Genomic DNA, 17,549 nt, shown 5'->3' with positions numbered 1-17,549 from the left:
GCGGAGACACCTGGTTGCTATTTCTTTATGTATAAAATGGGGGCAGGGCTGGGTGGGGTGCGGGGGGGGGGAGATGGGCGCTATACATGGGGCGTCGTAGGAAAACTTGGGGTACCCGGCCAGGCCGCGGTCCGGCCGCTCCGCTACAGCCCGATCACTTCGTCCAGGTCCTCCACCGAGCCGAAGGCAGGCTGGGCGGTCAGCAGCCCACCGCTGGGGGCCCTCGGCGCGGGAGCGGCTCCGGCCAGGGCGCCCCGATCCATCGCTCCCAGCACCTCGTCCAGAAGGGAGGGTCCCAGATCCAGGTGGAAGGACAGAAAGGGATCTCCGGCCGGCGACCGGGACTCAGGCTGGCTGTCCGAGGGCCGCGGAGGCTGGGGGGCGGCGGGGGCGGCCAGAGGGGGGCGCGCCGGGGATGGGGCGGCCGAAGGCGCCGGAGAGGGGCTGGGGGACGGGCCAGGGGGGCCCCCGCCGCCGTGGCGGCTCAGGAAGGACGTGTCCCCGAAGGCATCGCCCCCCCGACCCACGTGCATGGTGTGCCGAAAGTCGCCCAGCGGGGCGGAGATGGCATCTCGGTCCAAGCGCTTCTTGGGCCCGGCCGGGCCCAGCTGCTTCAGGATGGGCATCTGGGGGGAGGGAGGAGGGGCTCAGCCCAGGCCTGAGGGGCCCCCAGTTCCAGGCTTCCTTCAGCAGGATGCCCTCGCCCCCCCTCCACGTGTCCCTTGCACCCCCCCCCCCCACCATGTCTCTGCTCCTCCCACCTGGATCCCGCCCGACTGGTTCTCCAGTGCCAGGGGAGGGCTGGGGGTAGAGAGCCCCTCTCCAGGGCCCCCCTCCCCCCCAGGCCCACGTGGCTTCCCCGCCCACGCCTCTGCCTCCCCTTACCCTTTTGGGGGGTCCTCGGGCTTGGCCAGCCCCGCTCTGCTGGGCCCGGGCCCCCTGGAGTCCGCCACCGGGGCAAAAGCAGAGCCAGGCGTCCGAGCTCCCAGCCCTTGCTTCCTCGGGGCCCTGGGCAACCCCCTAGGGAGCCAGGCAGCCGAGCCCCCCGGTACCTGCCAGGTCCAGGCTAGGGTCAGCCCCAGCGGGAGCGGCCCATGGCAGGGAGGCAGGCTACGGCGGGCCGGAGCGGAGCCGACGCCCAGTCTGGCCCCCGGCGGGGTGGGGAGGGTTAAGGCCCTGGCCCCTCCTCCCCTTCCCTCCCTCCCCCCTCCCCCTGTCAGCCCCAAAAGTTTGGCTCTGGGATTTAAAGGGCCAGCTGTCCAGGAATTCCCCCTGGGGTGCCGGCTGCCCTCCACTCCGGCTGAGGGCAAGGGGGAGGGGCTGGAGCGTCTTCTGGGACTCCGGGGTGAAGGCTTGGGAGCTGCCGGAGGAGCCCCTCCCCTGACCCCCTCCCCCCTCCGCTTCCCGGCCTGGAATTTCCTGGAGCCTGGGCTGGGCGGGTAATAGGGCCCAGATTCGGCGGATGGGGCTGGGGGCGGCCTTGGGCAGGATGGAGTGGGAGGAAGAGGAGGCCTTCCCGGACTGGGAGCCGAGCTCTCTCTAGCCCGTGGGCATCTTCCCGGCCCCCCGTGGGCCCGGGGTTCCATGGCCCACCTCCAGCCTCTTCCTGGAAGGCCCCAGGCTTCAGCTCGGGAACTCCCCAGCGTCCCCTGCCCTGGCTTCGGAGCGTGGGGAAAGCCGGGAGAGCCCTTGGATTCAGCTCCAGCCGGGCCACTCACTCCTTAGCAGGGCGCACCTCCTTTTCTCAGCCTCAGTTTCCTCCTTTGCGAAGGAGGAATCGCAGGGGCCTTTCCCAGCTCCATGCCGGCGCCCCGGCCTCTGGCCCCCCGTACAAGTTACTCTCCAGAGCCTGCCCGCCACTCTTCCCTGAGGCAGCAGCCCCAGGGGTCAGCCCTAGGAAGGAAGGGCTGTTCCCCACCAGACATAGCACTTAATGGAGGCTGGAGACCCAGCAGCCTCCCTAGTCGGGAACCCCAAAGCTGGCTCTACTGCAGCACCTCTGCCTCCGACTGGGCACCAGGAGGAACCCACAGCATTTGCTTGTTGATTGATAAAGCCTGTAAGGCTGAGCAATGGGGGCTACCCAGCTAGAAAAGGTCTGAGGTCAGACTTGAACCCAGGACCTCCCATCTCTAGACCTGGCTCTTGAGCCACCCTTTGGAGCTGATAAACTGTCCTCAGCCCCTAATCCTTGAAGGGGCCTCAGACCCAGATGAGGATGGCTGGAGGGACAGATGGACGCCAGAGTTTAGGACATTTCTCAGTACTTTATGAAGCTGAGACCTTGGCCGGGACCTTGGACATGGGGGGGGCCCAATAAGCACTCCCCTGCCTTCAGGCAGCCCCTTAGGACTCCTTGAGGAATCTTGCACCCACCTCCCATCCCCAAGGCCAGTCTCTGCACCTGGTTGGCCCCAGGGTCATTAGGGTGTTGATCCCCTGGCTGCGGGTGGGCTCCCTGGGGACCCCCTTTGGAAGAGAGCCCCTGAATATGGGTGGAATTCCTCCCTCCAGGCTTGCCACGCTTCAGCCACGAGTCCCCCCAGGGCAGCCACCACCAAGCCGGCCAGGACCAGGCGAACCAGGTTGGGGACTGTGTAATCCTGGGAGGTGACACCTGCTGGAATTAGGCTGTTGTTATTGTCTGAGACACACGGAGACCCCAGGGCCAGCCTTGGATGGCACATGGAGGCATCCCATTGGAGGAGGCAGCCTTTCCCCTTCCCAAGACTGTGCACCCAGTTCCCTGGGCCTGGGAACCCCATGAGCTGGGAGGCTTGAATGGCTCACCCATTGGGATGTCCACCTTCTCTGGGGAGATATGGGGGTGTGTGGGAGCTCCTGGGAATGGAGAAGAGAGAAAGGGAAGGCTTGGGGCTTGTTCAGATCCTTTGTTCTTCCCCTCATGGTCCCTGGGAAGGATTCCAAGTCCCACACCCTCCTGTTTACGGATGAGGAAATGAAGGTTCCGGGAAAGGAAGGTGTGAAAGCTGGTGACGTGGCTCGGATGGGGTTTGAACTGGATTCTCCAGGCATGAACCATTCCTAACCCTGTCTAGCCACTCCTCCAGCCCTTTCCCTGTCCCTGGATGCAGCTCCCTAGCAATGACAGCTGAGAAAAGGTCCTTCCTGGAGAATGAGTCAGGGGAACCCTTGACCTGAAACTCACCAGTTGGGGTGGCTCCCTCTGTTGGAGACTGGGTTCGAGGGACTCCTGGGAAAAGGGAAAGGAAAAGGTGTTTCTCTTCTCCCTCAGCTTTGCCGATTCAGAGCTGGATGGGACCTCAGAGATCAAAGCCCAGCTCCTTTACCCCCATTTGGAACTTGCCACCAAATCAGCTAACAAGTGGCAGAGTCAGAATTTGAACCCAAGTCAGATTCCAAAAATAAGGCTCTTCCCCCTCTACCCCATTCCTGCTGGGCCATCCTGAGCCTCCTGCCCTCAATTCTTGGCCCAACTCAGTTTGAGTCACCTCTGATTCACTCGTTTCAATTCAACCCAATCACAGTACTTCCTCCTGGTCAGGAACAGAGCATCCTCCCCATTCTCGGAGGCTCTGGGGTCCCGTCTTTGTCCCTAGCCTGTGCAGAGCCCTTTGGCACCCCAGCCTTGCTCTTTTCCCCATCCAGTGGGAGAGCACTGGAGAAGGGCTGAGCTGGGCGCCCTTTACCTGTAACCTTGAGCTCCAGGGGATCGCTGGGAGCTGTCCACAGGTAGGGAAAGTGGCTGTCGAAGGCGTAGCACAGGTACGTGCCGGCGTGGTCTGCCGCCACGGTGAGGATGGGGAAGCGGGCCGGAGACTTCCCCTCCTGGGTCCTCCAGATGCCAGCTCTCCCCTCCTTCGCTACGGCGAACATATTAAAGCTGAACTGGGACTCGCAGGAGAAGGTGACGCTCTTCCCCCAAAGTACCTCGGGGCCAGGCTGGACGGAGAAGGAGGGTTTGCCATACACGCCTGGGAAGGAAGAGGCTCCGTGTTAGAGGGGAGCCCCTCCTCCGGGTGGCTTATCTGTAAGGGTGGCCCCGGGGGGTTTGTGCGCCAGCCCAGGCTCCAGCTTCCTCTTCCTCTGGCCAGGAGCTGCCCCCAGCGCTGCCCCCTTCTCTGAGGAGCCCCGTGCTCCCCTCCCCACCCCTGGCCCCAGCGCGATCCCCCTCACCTGTCACCACGAGCTCCAGCTGGCTGCTGGGCTTTGACCAGTAGCTCCCGTTTCGGTAGGAGCATCGGTACTTTCCGGCCACGGTGGCTGATGCACTGCCCAGAGAAAATCGCGCCTGGGGCCTGGGCCCTGGAAGACCAGGCTGGTCCCTGTAGTCATCGGAGGTGCCCAGTCGCTCCAGGCGGTACATGTCAACCTCAGGGACACCTTGGCACCACAGGATCACATCTGCCCCCCAGGCGACCATGGAGCTGGGCTTTGCCCAGAGGACGGGTCTGGGGAGTGTAACTGGAAGGAGATCCGAACCCAGAGCTCCATGGGTGTCTGCCACTCCTCCCTGCCCCGCACCAGCCTCCCCTGCCAGCTCAGCTCAGTTCAGACCCCCAGGCCTCCCTCCCTCCATCCTGGGCTGGGGCTTGTCAGGGCTGATCAGGGAGAGCCCAGGGGACTCTGGGAGGGGCCACTCACCCTGATGTGCTGTGATCCTCAGGCTCAGACATAGCCCTGTGGGAGAGGAGCTGGTGAGGGTGAGACTCCCTTTCCGGGGGCTCTGACCCCTGGGCCCTCGGGGCCTCTAAAAGTCATGGCATGCCCGAGCTGGAAGGGACCCTAGGAGTATGGAGTCTCACTGCCTTATTAGTGCGCAGAGCCCGTGGTAGCACGGCCGGAAAGTGACAGCCAGGACTGGACCCCAAGTTTTGGCTTCTGGGCAATCCCCCTCACAATTTCCTTCCTAGCAGGCCCCTCCCCTCCCGGGAAGCTCTCCCATTCTCGGGGCCCCAGGACTCACCGAAGGAAAGCAGGATGGGGAGCGAGGAGTCCATGGTCCTGGCCAGGGCCTCCAGGGAGGTGTGAGGACAGATGGATCCTCCACACCCTGAAGAGGCTAAGCACATTGGGGCCCAGGGGCAGTCCTAATCCCTTGGAAGGGGGGCATTTATCTCCCTGCTCAGGGTTCCCCCACTTCCTCCTGGGATGGCCATTGGCTTCCTCCTCGGATGTGGTGGGTCTGCCCAAACAGATGGAACTGTATCTTCAAGCTGCTCCTTCCCCAGGTCTTCCCCATAGTTGGGGCCTCAGCTAGGAAGCAGGAAGACTACTGTGTGGCCTTGGGCAAGGTCTTCTTTGCTCCTGGCCTCAGTTTCCTCCACTGCACTTCATGTCTTGAGGACTATTTGGACCTAGAAGTCTGTGATTATCTTTACTTGAGTTTTTTTCCCTACCTTTTCCTGGGTTCCTTATACTCCCCTCTTCCTCCCCTTCCCCTGCCCAGATCTCCTTTCCTCTCTTGTCCTCTTGACATCCTTCTCCCTTCCTCATTCCTGCCCTCCTCTCCTTTCCCTCCAGCTTCCCTCCCCTCCCCTCCATTCTGCTCCCTCTTCCCTTCCCTTCCCTTCCCTTCCTTTCATCTCCCTTCCTCTTTTCCCCTCCCCTTCTTTCCTCTTCCTTTCAGGCTCTCCCTCCATCTCCTCCCCATCCCCATCTTGCCCCCTCCTAAGACTTCCCTTCCTTTCAGGTCTCCAGCCCTGATTGCTTTCTGACTCACATCTCCATGGGCTCCAAGGGAACTTGCTGAGAGAAGGTTTTGTCTAAAAGAGGGCTTAGAAATGATCAAGTGTAAGGGGCACACACAGCTGGGCAACACAGTGGTTAGAGCACCAGGTCTTGAGTTGGGGGGGGGACCTGGGTTCAACTCTACCCTCAGACACTTCCTAGCTGTGTGACCTTGGGCAAGTCACAACCCCAGTTGCCTAGCCCTTGCTTCTATTCTGCCTTAGAATGGACACTAAGACAGAATGTAAGGGTTAAAAAAAAAAGATAATTAAATCTAGCACAGTTCTTTTACAGTCAGGGCAACCAAGGCTCAACCAGGGAAGCAAATGCCTCAGAATTATTCACTAGTCCAGGGCAGAACTCACCAGTATGTTAGGGAGGGGCCCAGCAGGTCTTGGAGAAGTGGGTGGATTCTGGAACTAGAAGATATGTTAGGGATCTCCCCATTTTACATATAAAGAGACTGAGGTCCAGAGAGGGGAAGATATTGACCAGAGTAAACTTGTAGAAAACTACTGACAATTTCCCCTTGTGCCACGTCTGCTTCCTTTCCAAGGCGGACACTGCCTTTCCCCAGATCCTGCCTGTTCCAACCCTTAGGTAAGGCTCTGCTTCCTTGGACAAATACATTCCTCCTGGGCTGGGGGATGACATTGGGTGAGTGGTAGCCGCTGAGGAGGGGCTTGTTTAGAGATGGCCTGCTTTCTGCTCTATGCCTGGTCTCAAGGGGGCTGCTGTGGACCTCCTGGGGGATTCTCCCTCCATTTTTCATCTCTGATGAGTCTAGCCTTCCTTTGATGGAACTGAGGAGAGCTCAAGGACCTCCCCTAGCTCCACCCCCTCCAGAACTGGCCCCAGCCAGTTTTCCCTCCCACCAGACTGGATCTAGAGGCAGGAGCCAACTTGCTTCAGGCCAGTTGTCAACACTGCCCCTGCTGCCATCTTCCTCCATCCCAAGCAGCCTCGAGTTTGGCAGTGGGCCACTCCTGGGACCATATAATTAAAGCCTAGGCATGTTGTCTCATGTGACAGCCACACGACTCCTCACCCCACTGGGCGAGATGGGAAATTTTCCCAGAGGGAGATCTCCAGGACCACAAAGTCTCCTAGCGTCCTAGGAGTAACCCTGGCATGGAGGAGGGATATGCTTCTACTTTTTGCTTTGAGCCTTCACTTAAGTGCATCCCATTCACACAAAGCAAATTACAGAGACTATCATTGACTTTAAACATGAAACATGTATTTGTACTAATGTAAGCATTAATGTATAATGAGAAGGCAAAAGCAGGAAGGAATACTTACTTGATAGAAGGCCCAAAAGGGATATTCTAAACAGAATGTTTAAACCTTTGTCATACTCTTTAGGCAATACAGTATCTATGGGGAAGCATAGGCACACTCAGAAACCTAGCAATGACAGGCATGAATGGGGAAGCCCATGCACCCAGAGCAATTCATAACTCTGGACCACTGGCCTTGTTTTCCATCTCTTTAGGAACTGGTCTGCTCGATTCGTTGCCTATTGGGCAAAAGATATTTTTAAAAATTCTATCATCCTTCTGGTCTTCAAAGTTCTATTGGACAAAGTGACTTAACATTACTCTCAGCTACAAGAACAGGGAAAAGCTCTTTTAGCACATTGATACCCTTCATAGCATGCTGAGAAAATGTTAAGCTCTTTTAGTGATAAACGGTTCCCTTAAACCAGAGAATTATTAAGCTCTCTCAGATTTGCTTTGGGACTCTGAAAAGTTTTTCTCTCTAAATGTGCAGCCTTCTCCCAGTTAGCTCTTTCATTAGCAAAAGATTCTTATTTTATCCAATCAACTCTGAGCAAAGCAGATGCAATCCTCCTTCCTACCCTCTCCCTCTCTTCCCTCCCCCTTTTCCCTCCATCCCTTTCTCCTTCTCTGTCTCTCCCTGCCCCCTTCCCTCCAGGGAAGACAAATCTCTGAAAGATTCCCCATCTGTGAGGTTGTAGATAGCATTTGATAGTGAGCTTGCTTTTCCACATTCAGCTCAACGTAATGCCTCTCATCACTGTAGATTTTCTTTGCCAGTTTTGACCAGCTGTCAGTTTCTGCCTTCTGTGCATATGCAGCTCCTGACATCATCTACAGTGTCCTCTGACCCTACTCAGTTTGATCTCTTGCTTCTAACTTTTATCTACTTGTCTCTTGCTTCTCTTCTCTGACTTCAAATGCTTCCAATCAGGACCTTCTCATAAGCCATGATCCATTACTATATGTTCACATGAAGCTAAAAAAAAAATCCCCTTTTTTGTCAAGTAGGACCTCAGTTGTCCTTGCATAAATATCTTGCGGTTCTCAAACATTTGCTTGATTTGTAATTTATCACATCCTTCACTCTTAAAAACCCTGAGTGAATGAGCTGATAGACCACAACACAGTACAACCATTTCAAACGTAGACATTGTTCTGCCTTCATGTAGCTCCTCTCAGTGGGGCAATTCTCTCTCTGGTCCTCAACAGTTTATCTGAGACATAGTATTTGTTTACCATTTGACTTTTATCTATTGCTGTTCATCCTTATATATATTTATGTGGCCTCCCTCATTAGAAGCTTCTTGTATCATTCTCTGCCTTTAAATCTTTGGTGTCTGGTGGAGAGCAGACATTGTATGAATGCTTCTCCATTGTCTGATTGATGAGCCATTGATATATGACTATAGAATGTACAAGGTTCTTTCCATCCTAAAACAATTGACCTTCCAAGGCTTGAAGATAGGAATGACCAGGCAAGCCATGGGATCTCTGAAGATGCCAAAAGGAGACTGTCTTATTTGGGACCAAATGAGAAGGGAAGAAGCCCCTTCCATCCCTCCTCTCCTCTAGGGACTTCACTACTCCACTCTATCCCTCCATTGCCCCCTAATGTGACTCATCGTTGGGAAATTCTCCTTTATCTTGGGCTGAAATGTTTCCTTGTACCATTCTTTCTCTTCACTGCTCAACTCTGCCAAAGGGGCTTCCTCCTGGGACTGAGCAGAACAAGCTTGCCTTTCCTATCCAGAACAGTCCTTCTAGTCTTCTGAACAGTGGTTAGAGTCAGTCACGGCATTATAGAAAGATCACTCAATTGGACCTCAGAGACCCTGAGGTAGAATCTGTTTCTGCTACCTACTCCCTTTGTGATCTGCAGAGATCCCAGTTTTGTTTCAAAGTTTCAGAGCAAAGCTATGTTGGCCGCCATTGACTCTGGTCTTGGGCTCTTCAGAAGGCAGTCCAGGATTTATGAGCAATGTCCAACAATAAATAGGATGTAGAAGATGTGAACAGAAACCATTCTGATGAGAAGCAAAATGGGAAGCTGCCTTGAGGGACAGATGTGGATGCTGTGAGTAATTATTGATCACTTATCAATCTTGTTTGAACCTAGCTTTATGTGCCTAGAAAATTGTCTAACCTAAAAAGCTTACTCTAGAAGTAAGATTGACCTCAGAGAAGCTCCAGGAAAAGTGGGATGGTTATAAAGAGTGCTCAAATTCCAGCCAATACTTGTTTTGTGAAATTGATTATTGATTACCAATGATCGATTTATAGTTGAGAGATTGTGATGTTAATTATCATAATCATAATAACTAGTATACAGAGTATGTAAAGATATAGACATAACCTGTCTGTCTATCTGTCTATCTGTCTATCTATCTATCTATCTATCTATCTATCTATCTATCTATCTATCTCTCTCTCTCTCTCTCTCTCTCTATCTGTCTATCTGTCTGTTTATCTATCTATCTATCTATCTATCTATCTATCTATCTATCTATCATCTGTCTACCTGTATATCTGTATATCGGTCTACCTGTCTGTCTGTCTATTTATCTATCTATCTATCTATCTATCTATCTAGTAACTGTGTCATTGTAACCAGTTTTAAGGCTTTGAAGCTTCAGAGTACTTTAAAAAAATTGATTTATTTAGTCAATTTAGAACATTATTCCTTGGTTACAAGAATCATATTCTTTCCCTCCCTTCCCTCCCCCCACCCTTCCCATAGCTGACTCTCAATTCCCCTTGGTATTACATGTGTCCTTGATCAAAAGCTATTTCCATGTTGTTAGTGTTTGCATTCAGATGATCATTTGGAGTCTACATCCCCAATCATATCCCCATTGACCCATGTAATCAAGCAGTTGTTTTCCTTCGGTGTTTTTCCTCCCACAGTTTTTCCTCTGAACGTGGATAGTGTTCTTTCTCGTAGATCCCTCCAAGTTGGTCAGGATCACTGCAATGTCATTAATGGAGAAGTCCATTACATTTGATTATACTTCAGTGTATCAGTCTCTGTGTACAAAGTTCTCCTGGTTCTGCTCCTTTCACTCTGCATCAATTCCTGGAGGTTGTTCCAGTCCCCATGGAATTCCTCCACTTTATTATTCCTTTGAGCACAATAGTATTCCATCACCAACATATACCAAAATTTGTTCAGCCATTCCCCAATTGAAGGGTATCCCCTCATTTTCCTTTTTTTTTTTTGCCACCACAAAGAGTGCTGCTATGAATATTTTGGTACAAGTCTTTTCCCTTATTATCCCAGAAGGGCTATGGCTGGATCAAAGGGCAGACAGTCTTTTAGTGCCCTTTGGGCATAGTTCCAAATTGCCCTCCAGAATGGTTGGATCAATTCACAACTCCACCAGCAATGCATTAATGACCAGACTTTGCCACATCCTTTCCAGCATTCATTACTTTCCTTTGCTGTCATGTTAGCCAATCTGCTAGGTGTGAGGTGATACTTCAGTTGTTTTGATTTGCATCTCTCTGATGATAAGAGATTGTTTTCATGTTTTCATGTGCTTATTAATAGTTTTGATTTCTTTAACTGAAAATTGTCTATTAATGTCTCTTGCCCATTTATCAATTGGAGAATGGCTTGATTTTTTGTACAATTGGTTTAGCTCTTTATAAATTTGAGTAATTAGACCTTTGTCAGAGGTTTTTGTTATGAAGATTGTTTCCCAATTTGTTGCTTCCCTTCTAATTTTGGTTGCATTGGTTTTGTTTGTACAAAACCTTTTTAATTTCATGTAATCAAAATTATTTATTTTACAACTTGTGATTTTTTCTAGCTCTTGCTTGGTTTTAAAATCTTTCCTTTCCCAAAGATCTGACATGTATACTATTGTGTTCACCTAATTCGCTTATGGTTTCCTTCTTTATATTCATGTCATTCACCCATTCTGAGTTTATCTTGGTGTAGGGTGTGAGGTGTTGATCCAAACTTAATCTCTCCCACACTGTCTTCCAATTTTCCCAGCAGTTTTTTATCAAATAGTGGGTTTTGGTACCAAAAGTTGGGATCGATGGGCTTATCATAGACTGTCTTGCTTAGGTCACTTGTCTATTTCATTGATCCTCCTTTCTGTCTCTTAGCCAGTACCATATTGTTTTGATGATTTCTGCTTTATAATATAGTTTGAGATCTGGGACTACAAGGTCTCCTTCCTTCACATGAAGCTTCAGAGTATTATTGCACAAATCTGATGTCAACCCTCAATATCAAACAAAATGAAATGTCAGTTGAGGGAGATAAGGAAGATGGATGAATGGTGATTCAGTCTGGTCACAAGATTTTTTCCTATGCTAGATTCCAGTGGTACAGGGAGTGGCAGAAAAGGGATCTTCAAGACAATGTCCAGAGGAAAAAATGGATTCTTACAGGCTTGAGGGCTATAGGTTACCTTCAACCTGTTTTAGCTTATCTATGGAAATGGTTTTACCAGGATGTGGCCCCTATGCATGCTACAACTCTGGAAAGTCCCTGGTTTGGGAGAGCACTGTGGGGTTGGTTCTTTTAAATTATTTTTTCAAAAAAAATTTTTATTGCATATTTAGTAATCACTACCACCACTGCCACAAAATTTCAAATAAACAAATACATTAAAAATTATGTGCATGACTAGAAACCCCACATTGTCCATAATTTGTTTAAAAACATGTAAAGTATATATGTTTGCTAATATAAATATCCTCCACTTTTGAGCTCATTTTTTAATGAAAATTTTATTTAATTAGATGATTTAGAATATTTTTCTATGGTTACAAGACTCATATTCTTTCCCTTCCCTCGTTCCACCCCCCTCCCATATCTGACCACTGAGTTTAACATGTGCCATTGATCAAGACCTATTTCCATATTATTAATATTTGCACTAAAGTGATTGTTTAGAGTCTACCTCCCCAATCATATCCCCATCTACCCATGTGATCAAGCAGTTGTTTTTCTTCTGTGTTTCTTTTCCCACAGTTCTTCCTTTGGATTGTGATACCTCGGGGTTCAAGCCTCCCTTGGGGGTACATTCCCTTCCTTTCTCATTTATTTTTTTAAAACAGGATGTGGATAGTGTTCTTTCTCATAAGTCCCTTCAAATAGTTTTAGATTATTGTATTGCTACTAGTAGAGAGCTCCTTTTGAATTTGTTTTACTTGGATTTTTTTTTCTTTTGATTTTGTGGCTGTTTTCATTTTAATGTAATCATAGTATGTATTATGCTTATTCTCTTTTCTTCTGATGTATTTTCTTTATATTTCTAATATTTGTCATTTCTGATAACATAATACAACCCATTACATCCAAATATCACACTCTATTCAGCCATTTCTCCCAGTTACTGCATTTGTGTTGTTTCCAGTTATTTTCTCATTACAAACAAAGCTTCCATGAATATTTTCATACATACACAACTTTTTACCTTGTCAATAATGCCCTTAGGGCCAAATCCTAGTAATGGGATTTAATCTCGTTTTCTAAAAAACAATTCACAGCTGCTCTAGCAATGTAATATTAGGTCTGTTCCTATCAGCATTTGATATGATCAACTTAACCCATCTGGTTCTCAGTCAACATACATTACCAACTGGATTGGTTCTTAGGCAGCAGATACAATGCATTGCCAGGATTATACTTTTTCCCAAACCAAGTCTTTCCAGTTTGAGCATACCCTGTGGAACTTTTGTTCCAATGCCACAGTCCCTCAGGGATGCAGGATTACCTCCACAGTGTGGTAAGTGTTAAAATAAGACTTTTGGAGAATATTTATGTTCTCTAAACCATTGTTTTCCCACCGAAAATTATGTTTGGATTGTGTGTATGCTTGGGTTTGGATCAATTGCTAGCCTCATGGAAGTGGGGAAAGGGGGAATTCTCCAGCTACCTATCATATTGAACTCATCTAAGGTTCTATTCTTCTCCCTAACTTCTTTCTTATTAATTATTTTTTGTTAGATTTATCTGGTTCTGAGAGAGAAAATTAAAGCCCCCCCTATTATTTTTTTAATCTATTTTCCACCTGTATTTCATTAAATGTTTCCTTTAAAAACCTGGATGATATAACTCTTGGTGTATATAGGTCCACTATTGATAATGCTTTATTATCCATAGTACCCCCCAACATAATATATAACTTCCAATTATTATCGGATTTTCAGGTTTTTTTTCAGATTTTTTTCAGATTATCCAATTATCAGTTTTAGCCCCAACTCCATCAGAGATTATGACTGCTATCCCTGCATCCTCTGGATCTTCTGAGGCATATTATTTTCTATTCTAGCTATAAAATTAAAATCAACGTACAATAACTATTTAAAAGATTTATTAATGATCATTGGAAGCCCCTCATCTTCACTCTATGGATATTTCTCATTTTCAGTGTGTATCTTGTAAACAACACATTGCCAGGTCCTGGTTTTTTATACTTTCTTGCCATCCATTTTCTTCCCATGGGAAAATTAATTCCATTTACACTCAGTGTCATAGTTACTAGGTGTGCATCTACTCTGTTACTCTTCACTGTTTGTCCCTCTTTTCCTTATTTTCCACAGTATCTGCTCGATGTCCAATTTCCTTGGGCCAACATGGCTTCAATTCACACCTGTGAGACAGATTCTTTCAAGAGGGTGTTGGCCTATTTGGGTTTTCTAGTCACTGGGATGATGAAGACTCATGGTCAGATGGTCATATAGCATAATTAAGAACCAAACATAAATCTAGTTTGGGGCAGGGGGAAGCATTTTTTCGATTTTATGTAACCACTAAATTGTATTAAAAAATCTATTCCAACTGTGTCAAGAGTCTGATTACTGAGGAACAATTGATTACTATTGTTGGTAGCTGCCAGCTTTGCCAATAAATAGATAAGCTCAGACCTTTTGTGCCTCAGTCTCTCATTATATGAGATTTATTTTGACACTTTTGGGTGCCCTCAGGTCTTGTTTTGGGTCTATCTAAAACTTGTGTTGTGGGTTCCCCAAGCTAGATTGACTTACCTGATGAATACAATTCTAATTGGTCTTCTCTTGGACACTGCCTACTCCCTACTGTTCCAGGAATACTGGCACCTCTGGTGTGAGGATTGCCATGCCCTTTTTGGGGCTGCTCATCCACTTTTGGAGTCTGCCTCTCACCCAACTCTCCCGTGGGACTCCTTGAAGCTATAACATGCCCAGTGACAATATGGTAACCCATCTCCACAGGTAGGCTAAACCAGGTTGAAGGTACCCTACAGGTCTCAAGCCCATCAGTGAGTTAGGGGATGTTAACCCCAGGCTTGTGAAGACTTCCCCCAGAAGAATGGGTGGAGAAGAACAACTGGTTCCAAAGGCCACGAAGGCAGCTGAAGCGTGTGCTATGGAGCTTGGTCAGACCCAGAAGAAGCCAAAGTCATCCCCTGTGCCTCAGACCATCACCGGTCACCTTGACTTTTGTTTTGCCACTGAACTTCAATGACTTTGGATGAAAGGGTGAGGCTGGCACCTTTGTACAACTCAGCCTCACTTAAATCCAATTCAGGGCAAACCAAGATTTCACTCTGTGATATCATTGGCTCTCTTTGAAAACAAAGAGTAACACTATTAAGTACCTACTGTTTGCCAGACACTATGCTAAGGGCTTTATAAATATGTTGACCTCATAGGTTGGCATGCCTTATGGACCATTAGCACACTGGCCTATGATCCAGAGCCCACCAGGTGTCTAGGCTCTGGGGATCCCTGATTTCTTCTGCTTCCCATTTCTTCTCTGTCACATCGATGGGGCTTTAGTGTGAAAGGAAGAAAGAAATGTTTAGCAACTTGGTCAGTCCACATTTTCAGGCCCCTGGGTGATCCTTTTGTCCATGCTTTACATCTCCCCTGGCTACATTTCTACTTGGAGAATCTCAGTCCCTTTGGGAGTCAGGAGGATTAGCCATCTTCCTCCTTCCCTTCTCCATCAGCCCCTGCTCCTTTGTGGGACTCCAACCAGCTACAGCAGCCAGGGCAGAGGAAAAGTGACATCCCCTTCTCCCCTACCCAGTCTGACTCATCTGGCCATTTTGTTTTCCCTGATTCAATCTATATCATGTGACTGGAGGGAAAATAAGAAGGCTAGGATTCCAAATCTTCAAAGGGAGGCTTTCGTTTATTAGTTCTTGAATTACTTCTGGCACATCTTGGCAAAGTGCTGCTTGGTGAAAGGGCCAGTTGAAAAGATGCTTAGATGCCTTCTTAGCCAAAGAGATAAGGCTGAAAAAAATTATTTTACATTTTAGGGGAAGTGAAAGGTATTGCAAAGATTTTATTTTAAAGTAAGATTTAGTTGTTCAATTTTTTAAAAATTAATTTTGGTTAAGTTTTAGTTTATTTAATTTGTTTATAGAAAAAGAATGCTCTTCATGACTTAAAAAAAAAACCCTTACCTTCCATTTAAAAATCAATACTGTGTATTGGAGCCAAGGCAGAAGAGTGATAAGGGCTAGGTAATGGGAGTTAAATGACTCTCCAAGGATCAGACTAGCTGGGAAGTATCTGAAGTCAAATTTGAACCCAGGACCTCCTATCTCTAAACCTAGCTTTCAATCTACTGAGCCACCCAGCTGCCCCTTAAATGTTCTTTAAAAAATAGTTTCCTCAATACACACAAGAGTCTATGGTTAACAGAGGAGAGTCAGTGAAGAGAGTAAAGGCAGATGAAGGCAGAGTGAAGCCAAAGAGGAATAATTGAGTTCAAATTTGTAAAATAGAGGGAAAGATAAAATGAAAAATATTATGATCCAATAAATGAATTTCAGGTTCATAAACATGAAAGTCAGCTCCTTGGGGTGATGGCAAGGTCAAGAGTGTGTCCATATTTTTAATTTGAAATTTTGTATTTAATTAATTAATTTAGGATATTTTTTCATGGTTACATGATTCATGTTCTTTCCCTCTCATCTCTCCCCCCCCCCCGCCCCTCCCATAGCCAATGAGCAATTCTACTGGGTTTTACATGTGTCATTGATCAAGACCTATTTCCATATTATTGATATTTGCACTAGGATGATCGTTTAGAGTCTACATCCCTAATCATATCCCCATCAAACCATGTGATCAAGCAGTTGTTTTTGTTCTGTTTCTACTCCCACAGTTCTTCCTCTGGATGTGGATGTCATTGTTTCTCATAAGTCCCTCAGAATTGTCCTGGATCGTTGCATTGTTGCTGGTAGAGAAGCCGGTTACATTCCATTGTACCACAGTGTATCAGCCTCTGTGTACAATGTTCTCCTGGTTCTGCTCCTCTCGCTCTGCTTCACTTCCTGGAGGTCGTTCCAGTTCACATGGAATCCCTCCAGTTCATTATTCCTTTCAGCACAATAGTATTCCATCACCAACATATACCACAATTTGTTCAGCCAATCCCCTCATTTTCCATTTTTTTGCCACCACAAAGAGCACAGAATGTGCCCATTTCTGTATGTAGTTGGGGTGGAGGGTAGAAATCGGATGCCACAAGAACTGACTATTTATTAATGAGGCAAAACATTCTTGATCCTAACTCAGCTTTCTTTGAACGAGGGAGTGGACATTGAGCTTGAAACCTGGAAGAACTTGAAACTGAGAAAATCTTTTTATGGCTGAGATCTTATCGAGGGAGAAAGGCTCACTCTCTTCCTTTATCCCAGGACAGCAGAGGAGAGCAGGACTCAGTGGTGCTTCTAACTTCTTAGAGATGGACCAGGGAATGCCTCTTGTCTCTCCTGCCTTCCTTGAGAGGCAGACCTTGCTGGACTCAGGTAATTGGCGGCAATCTACTCCCAGCTTCTTTTTAGGTTCAATTGTGAGTATTATATTCTTAACATTATGGTTAAGAATTCTATTTTCAGTACAAGCAGTAGGTGGTGCTGGCAACCAAGGCAGTTTGAATTGCCAAGCTTCCCTAGGGCTTCAAGAATTTGTGCCTGGCTCTGGGCTGTTTAATTCTTTTAAAGCTGCCTTGGGTCAAAGTGTGGGGAGCATCCATCCATGTTCATCTGGGATAGAAAGCTAAAGACCTGGATAGCAGATACTTAAGGGGAAGCCAGGAAGCCCTCTCCTGGCTTAGGGCTAAATTTGGACAAAGGCAGCTATTAAAGAACAGGAAAGATGAATGCTGGGATGCATTCAAACTTTATAAACTGCCAAACACTATAGATCAGAATGTGGTTTATTTAGATGGTTGCCTCAACATTGGAAAGTATTAAAATGTTGATTGAATTTAAAAGTGGGTCAGGGTCCTTCTTTTCCTTTCGGAAAACCAGCTTTCCCCTGGGCTAGCCATCTTTAAAGTGAGCATGGTGTAGCCAACAGTCCAGAGTCTGGGGTCTAGGTCATATTGGAATGGAATGTTGGCTCTGTGTTACAGGACCTCAGGCAAGTCACAGCCTGGCCTGGGCCTCAGTTTTCTCCTGTTCATCGATGGGGTTGGACTGAGTGGTACTCTGAGATCCCTTCTAGTTGGGAGACTGATGGAATCTCTGCCTTCTCTCCATCATTCAGTGCCACTATTCTGTCTTCCTTACATCCACCTCCATCTCACAGGTG

At 48.0% G+C, this 17,549-nt stretch overlaps 2 protein-coding genes across 3 annotated transcripts; both read right to left on the bottom strand.

The window, feature by feature from the left end:
* Positions 1 to 9: 9 nt before the first annotated feature.
* Positions 10 to 1,177, bottom strand: CDC42EP5 (CDC42 effector protein 5). Its single transcript, XM_056796642.1, has 2 exons — positions 886 to 1,177; positions 10 to 626 (listed from the first exon to the last, which is right to left on the bottom strand). The coding sequence occupies exon 2, from the start codon at positions 624 to 626 to the stop codon at positions 144 to 146; it is 483 nt and encodes a 160-aa protein (XP_056652620.1). The 5' UTR covers positions 886 to 1,177; the 3' UTR covers positions 10 to 143.
* A 1,012-nt stretch (positions 1,178 to 2,189) lies between these two features.
* Positions 2,190 to 5,080, bottom strand: LOC103098335 (platelet glycoprotein VI-like). Of its 2 annotated transcripts, none has more exons than XM_056796640.1 (7): positions 4,949 to 5,080; positions 4,627 to 4,662; positions 4,159 to 4,446; positions 3,672 to 3,956; positions 3,170 to 3,214; positions 2,791 to 2,841; positions 2,190 to 2,620 (listed from the first exon to the last, which is right to left on the bottom strand). In XM_056796640.1, exons 1-7 carry the CDS (start codon positions 5,052 to 5,054, stop codon positions 2,424 to 2,426), a joined length of 1,008 nt encoding a protein of 335 aa, XP_056652618.1. In that variant the 5' UTR covers positions 5,055 to 5,080; the 3' UTR covers positions 2,190 to 2,423. The 2 variants fall into 2 exon arrangements, with proteins under 2 accessions (XP_056652618.1, XP_056652619.1); XM_056796641.1 differs by having other exon boundaries at positions 2,190 to 2,617.
* Between the last annotated feature and the right edge of the window lie 12,469 nt (positions 5,081 to 17,549).

The sequence above is a fragment of the Monodelphis domestica genome, chromosome 4 (genome assembly GCF_027887165.1).
Source record: "Monodelphis domestica isolate mMonDom1 chromosome 4, mMonDom1.pri, whole genome shotgun sequence".
In the NCBI taxonomy this organism is placed as follows: Eukaryota; Metazoa; Chordata; class Mammalia; order Didelphimorphia; family Didelphidae; genus Monodelphis; species Monodelphis domestica.
Note: the sequence above shows the minus strand (reverse complement) of the source record. Positions and strands in the feature narration are given on the sequence as shown.

What these genes read in the sequence shown, in the direction of transcription:
- LOC103098335 (XM_056796640.1), bottom strand. Translation starts at nt 5,054, where the DNA reads ATGTGCTTAGCCTCTTCAGGGTGTGGAGGATCCATCTGTCCTCACACC. An exon ending in CCCCATCCTGCTTTCCTTCG is followed by an intron (nt 4,663 to 4,948) that starts GTGAGTCCTGGG and finishes CCTCTCCCACAG; the next exon opens with GGCTATGTCTGAGCCTGAGG. An exon ending in GCTGGAGCTCGTGGTGACAG is followed by an intron (nt 3,957 to 4,158) that starts GTGAGGGGGATC and finishes CTTCCTTCCCAG; the next exon opens with GCGTGTATGGCAAACCCTCC.
- CDC42EP5 (XM_056796642.1), bottom strand. Translation starts at nt 626, where the DNA reads ATGCCCATCCTGAAGCAGCTGGGCCCGGCCGGGCCCAAGAAGCGCTTG.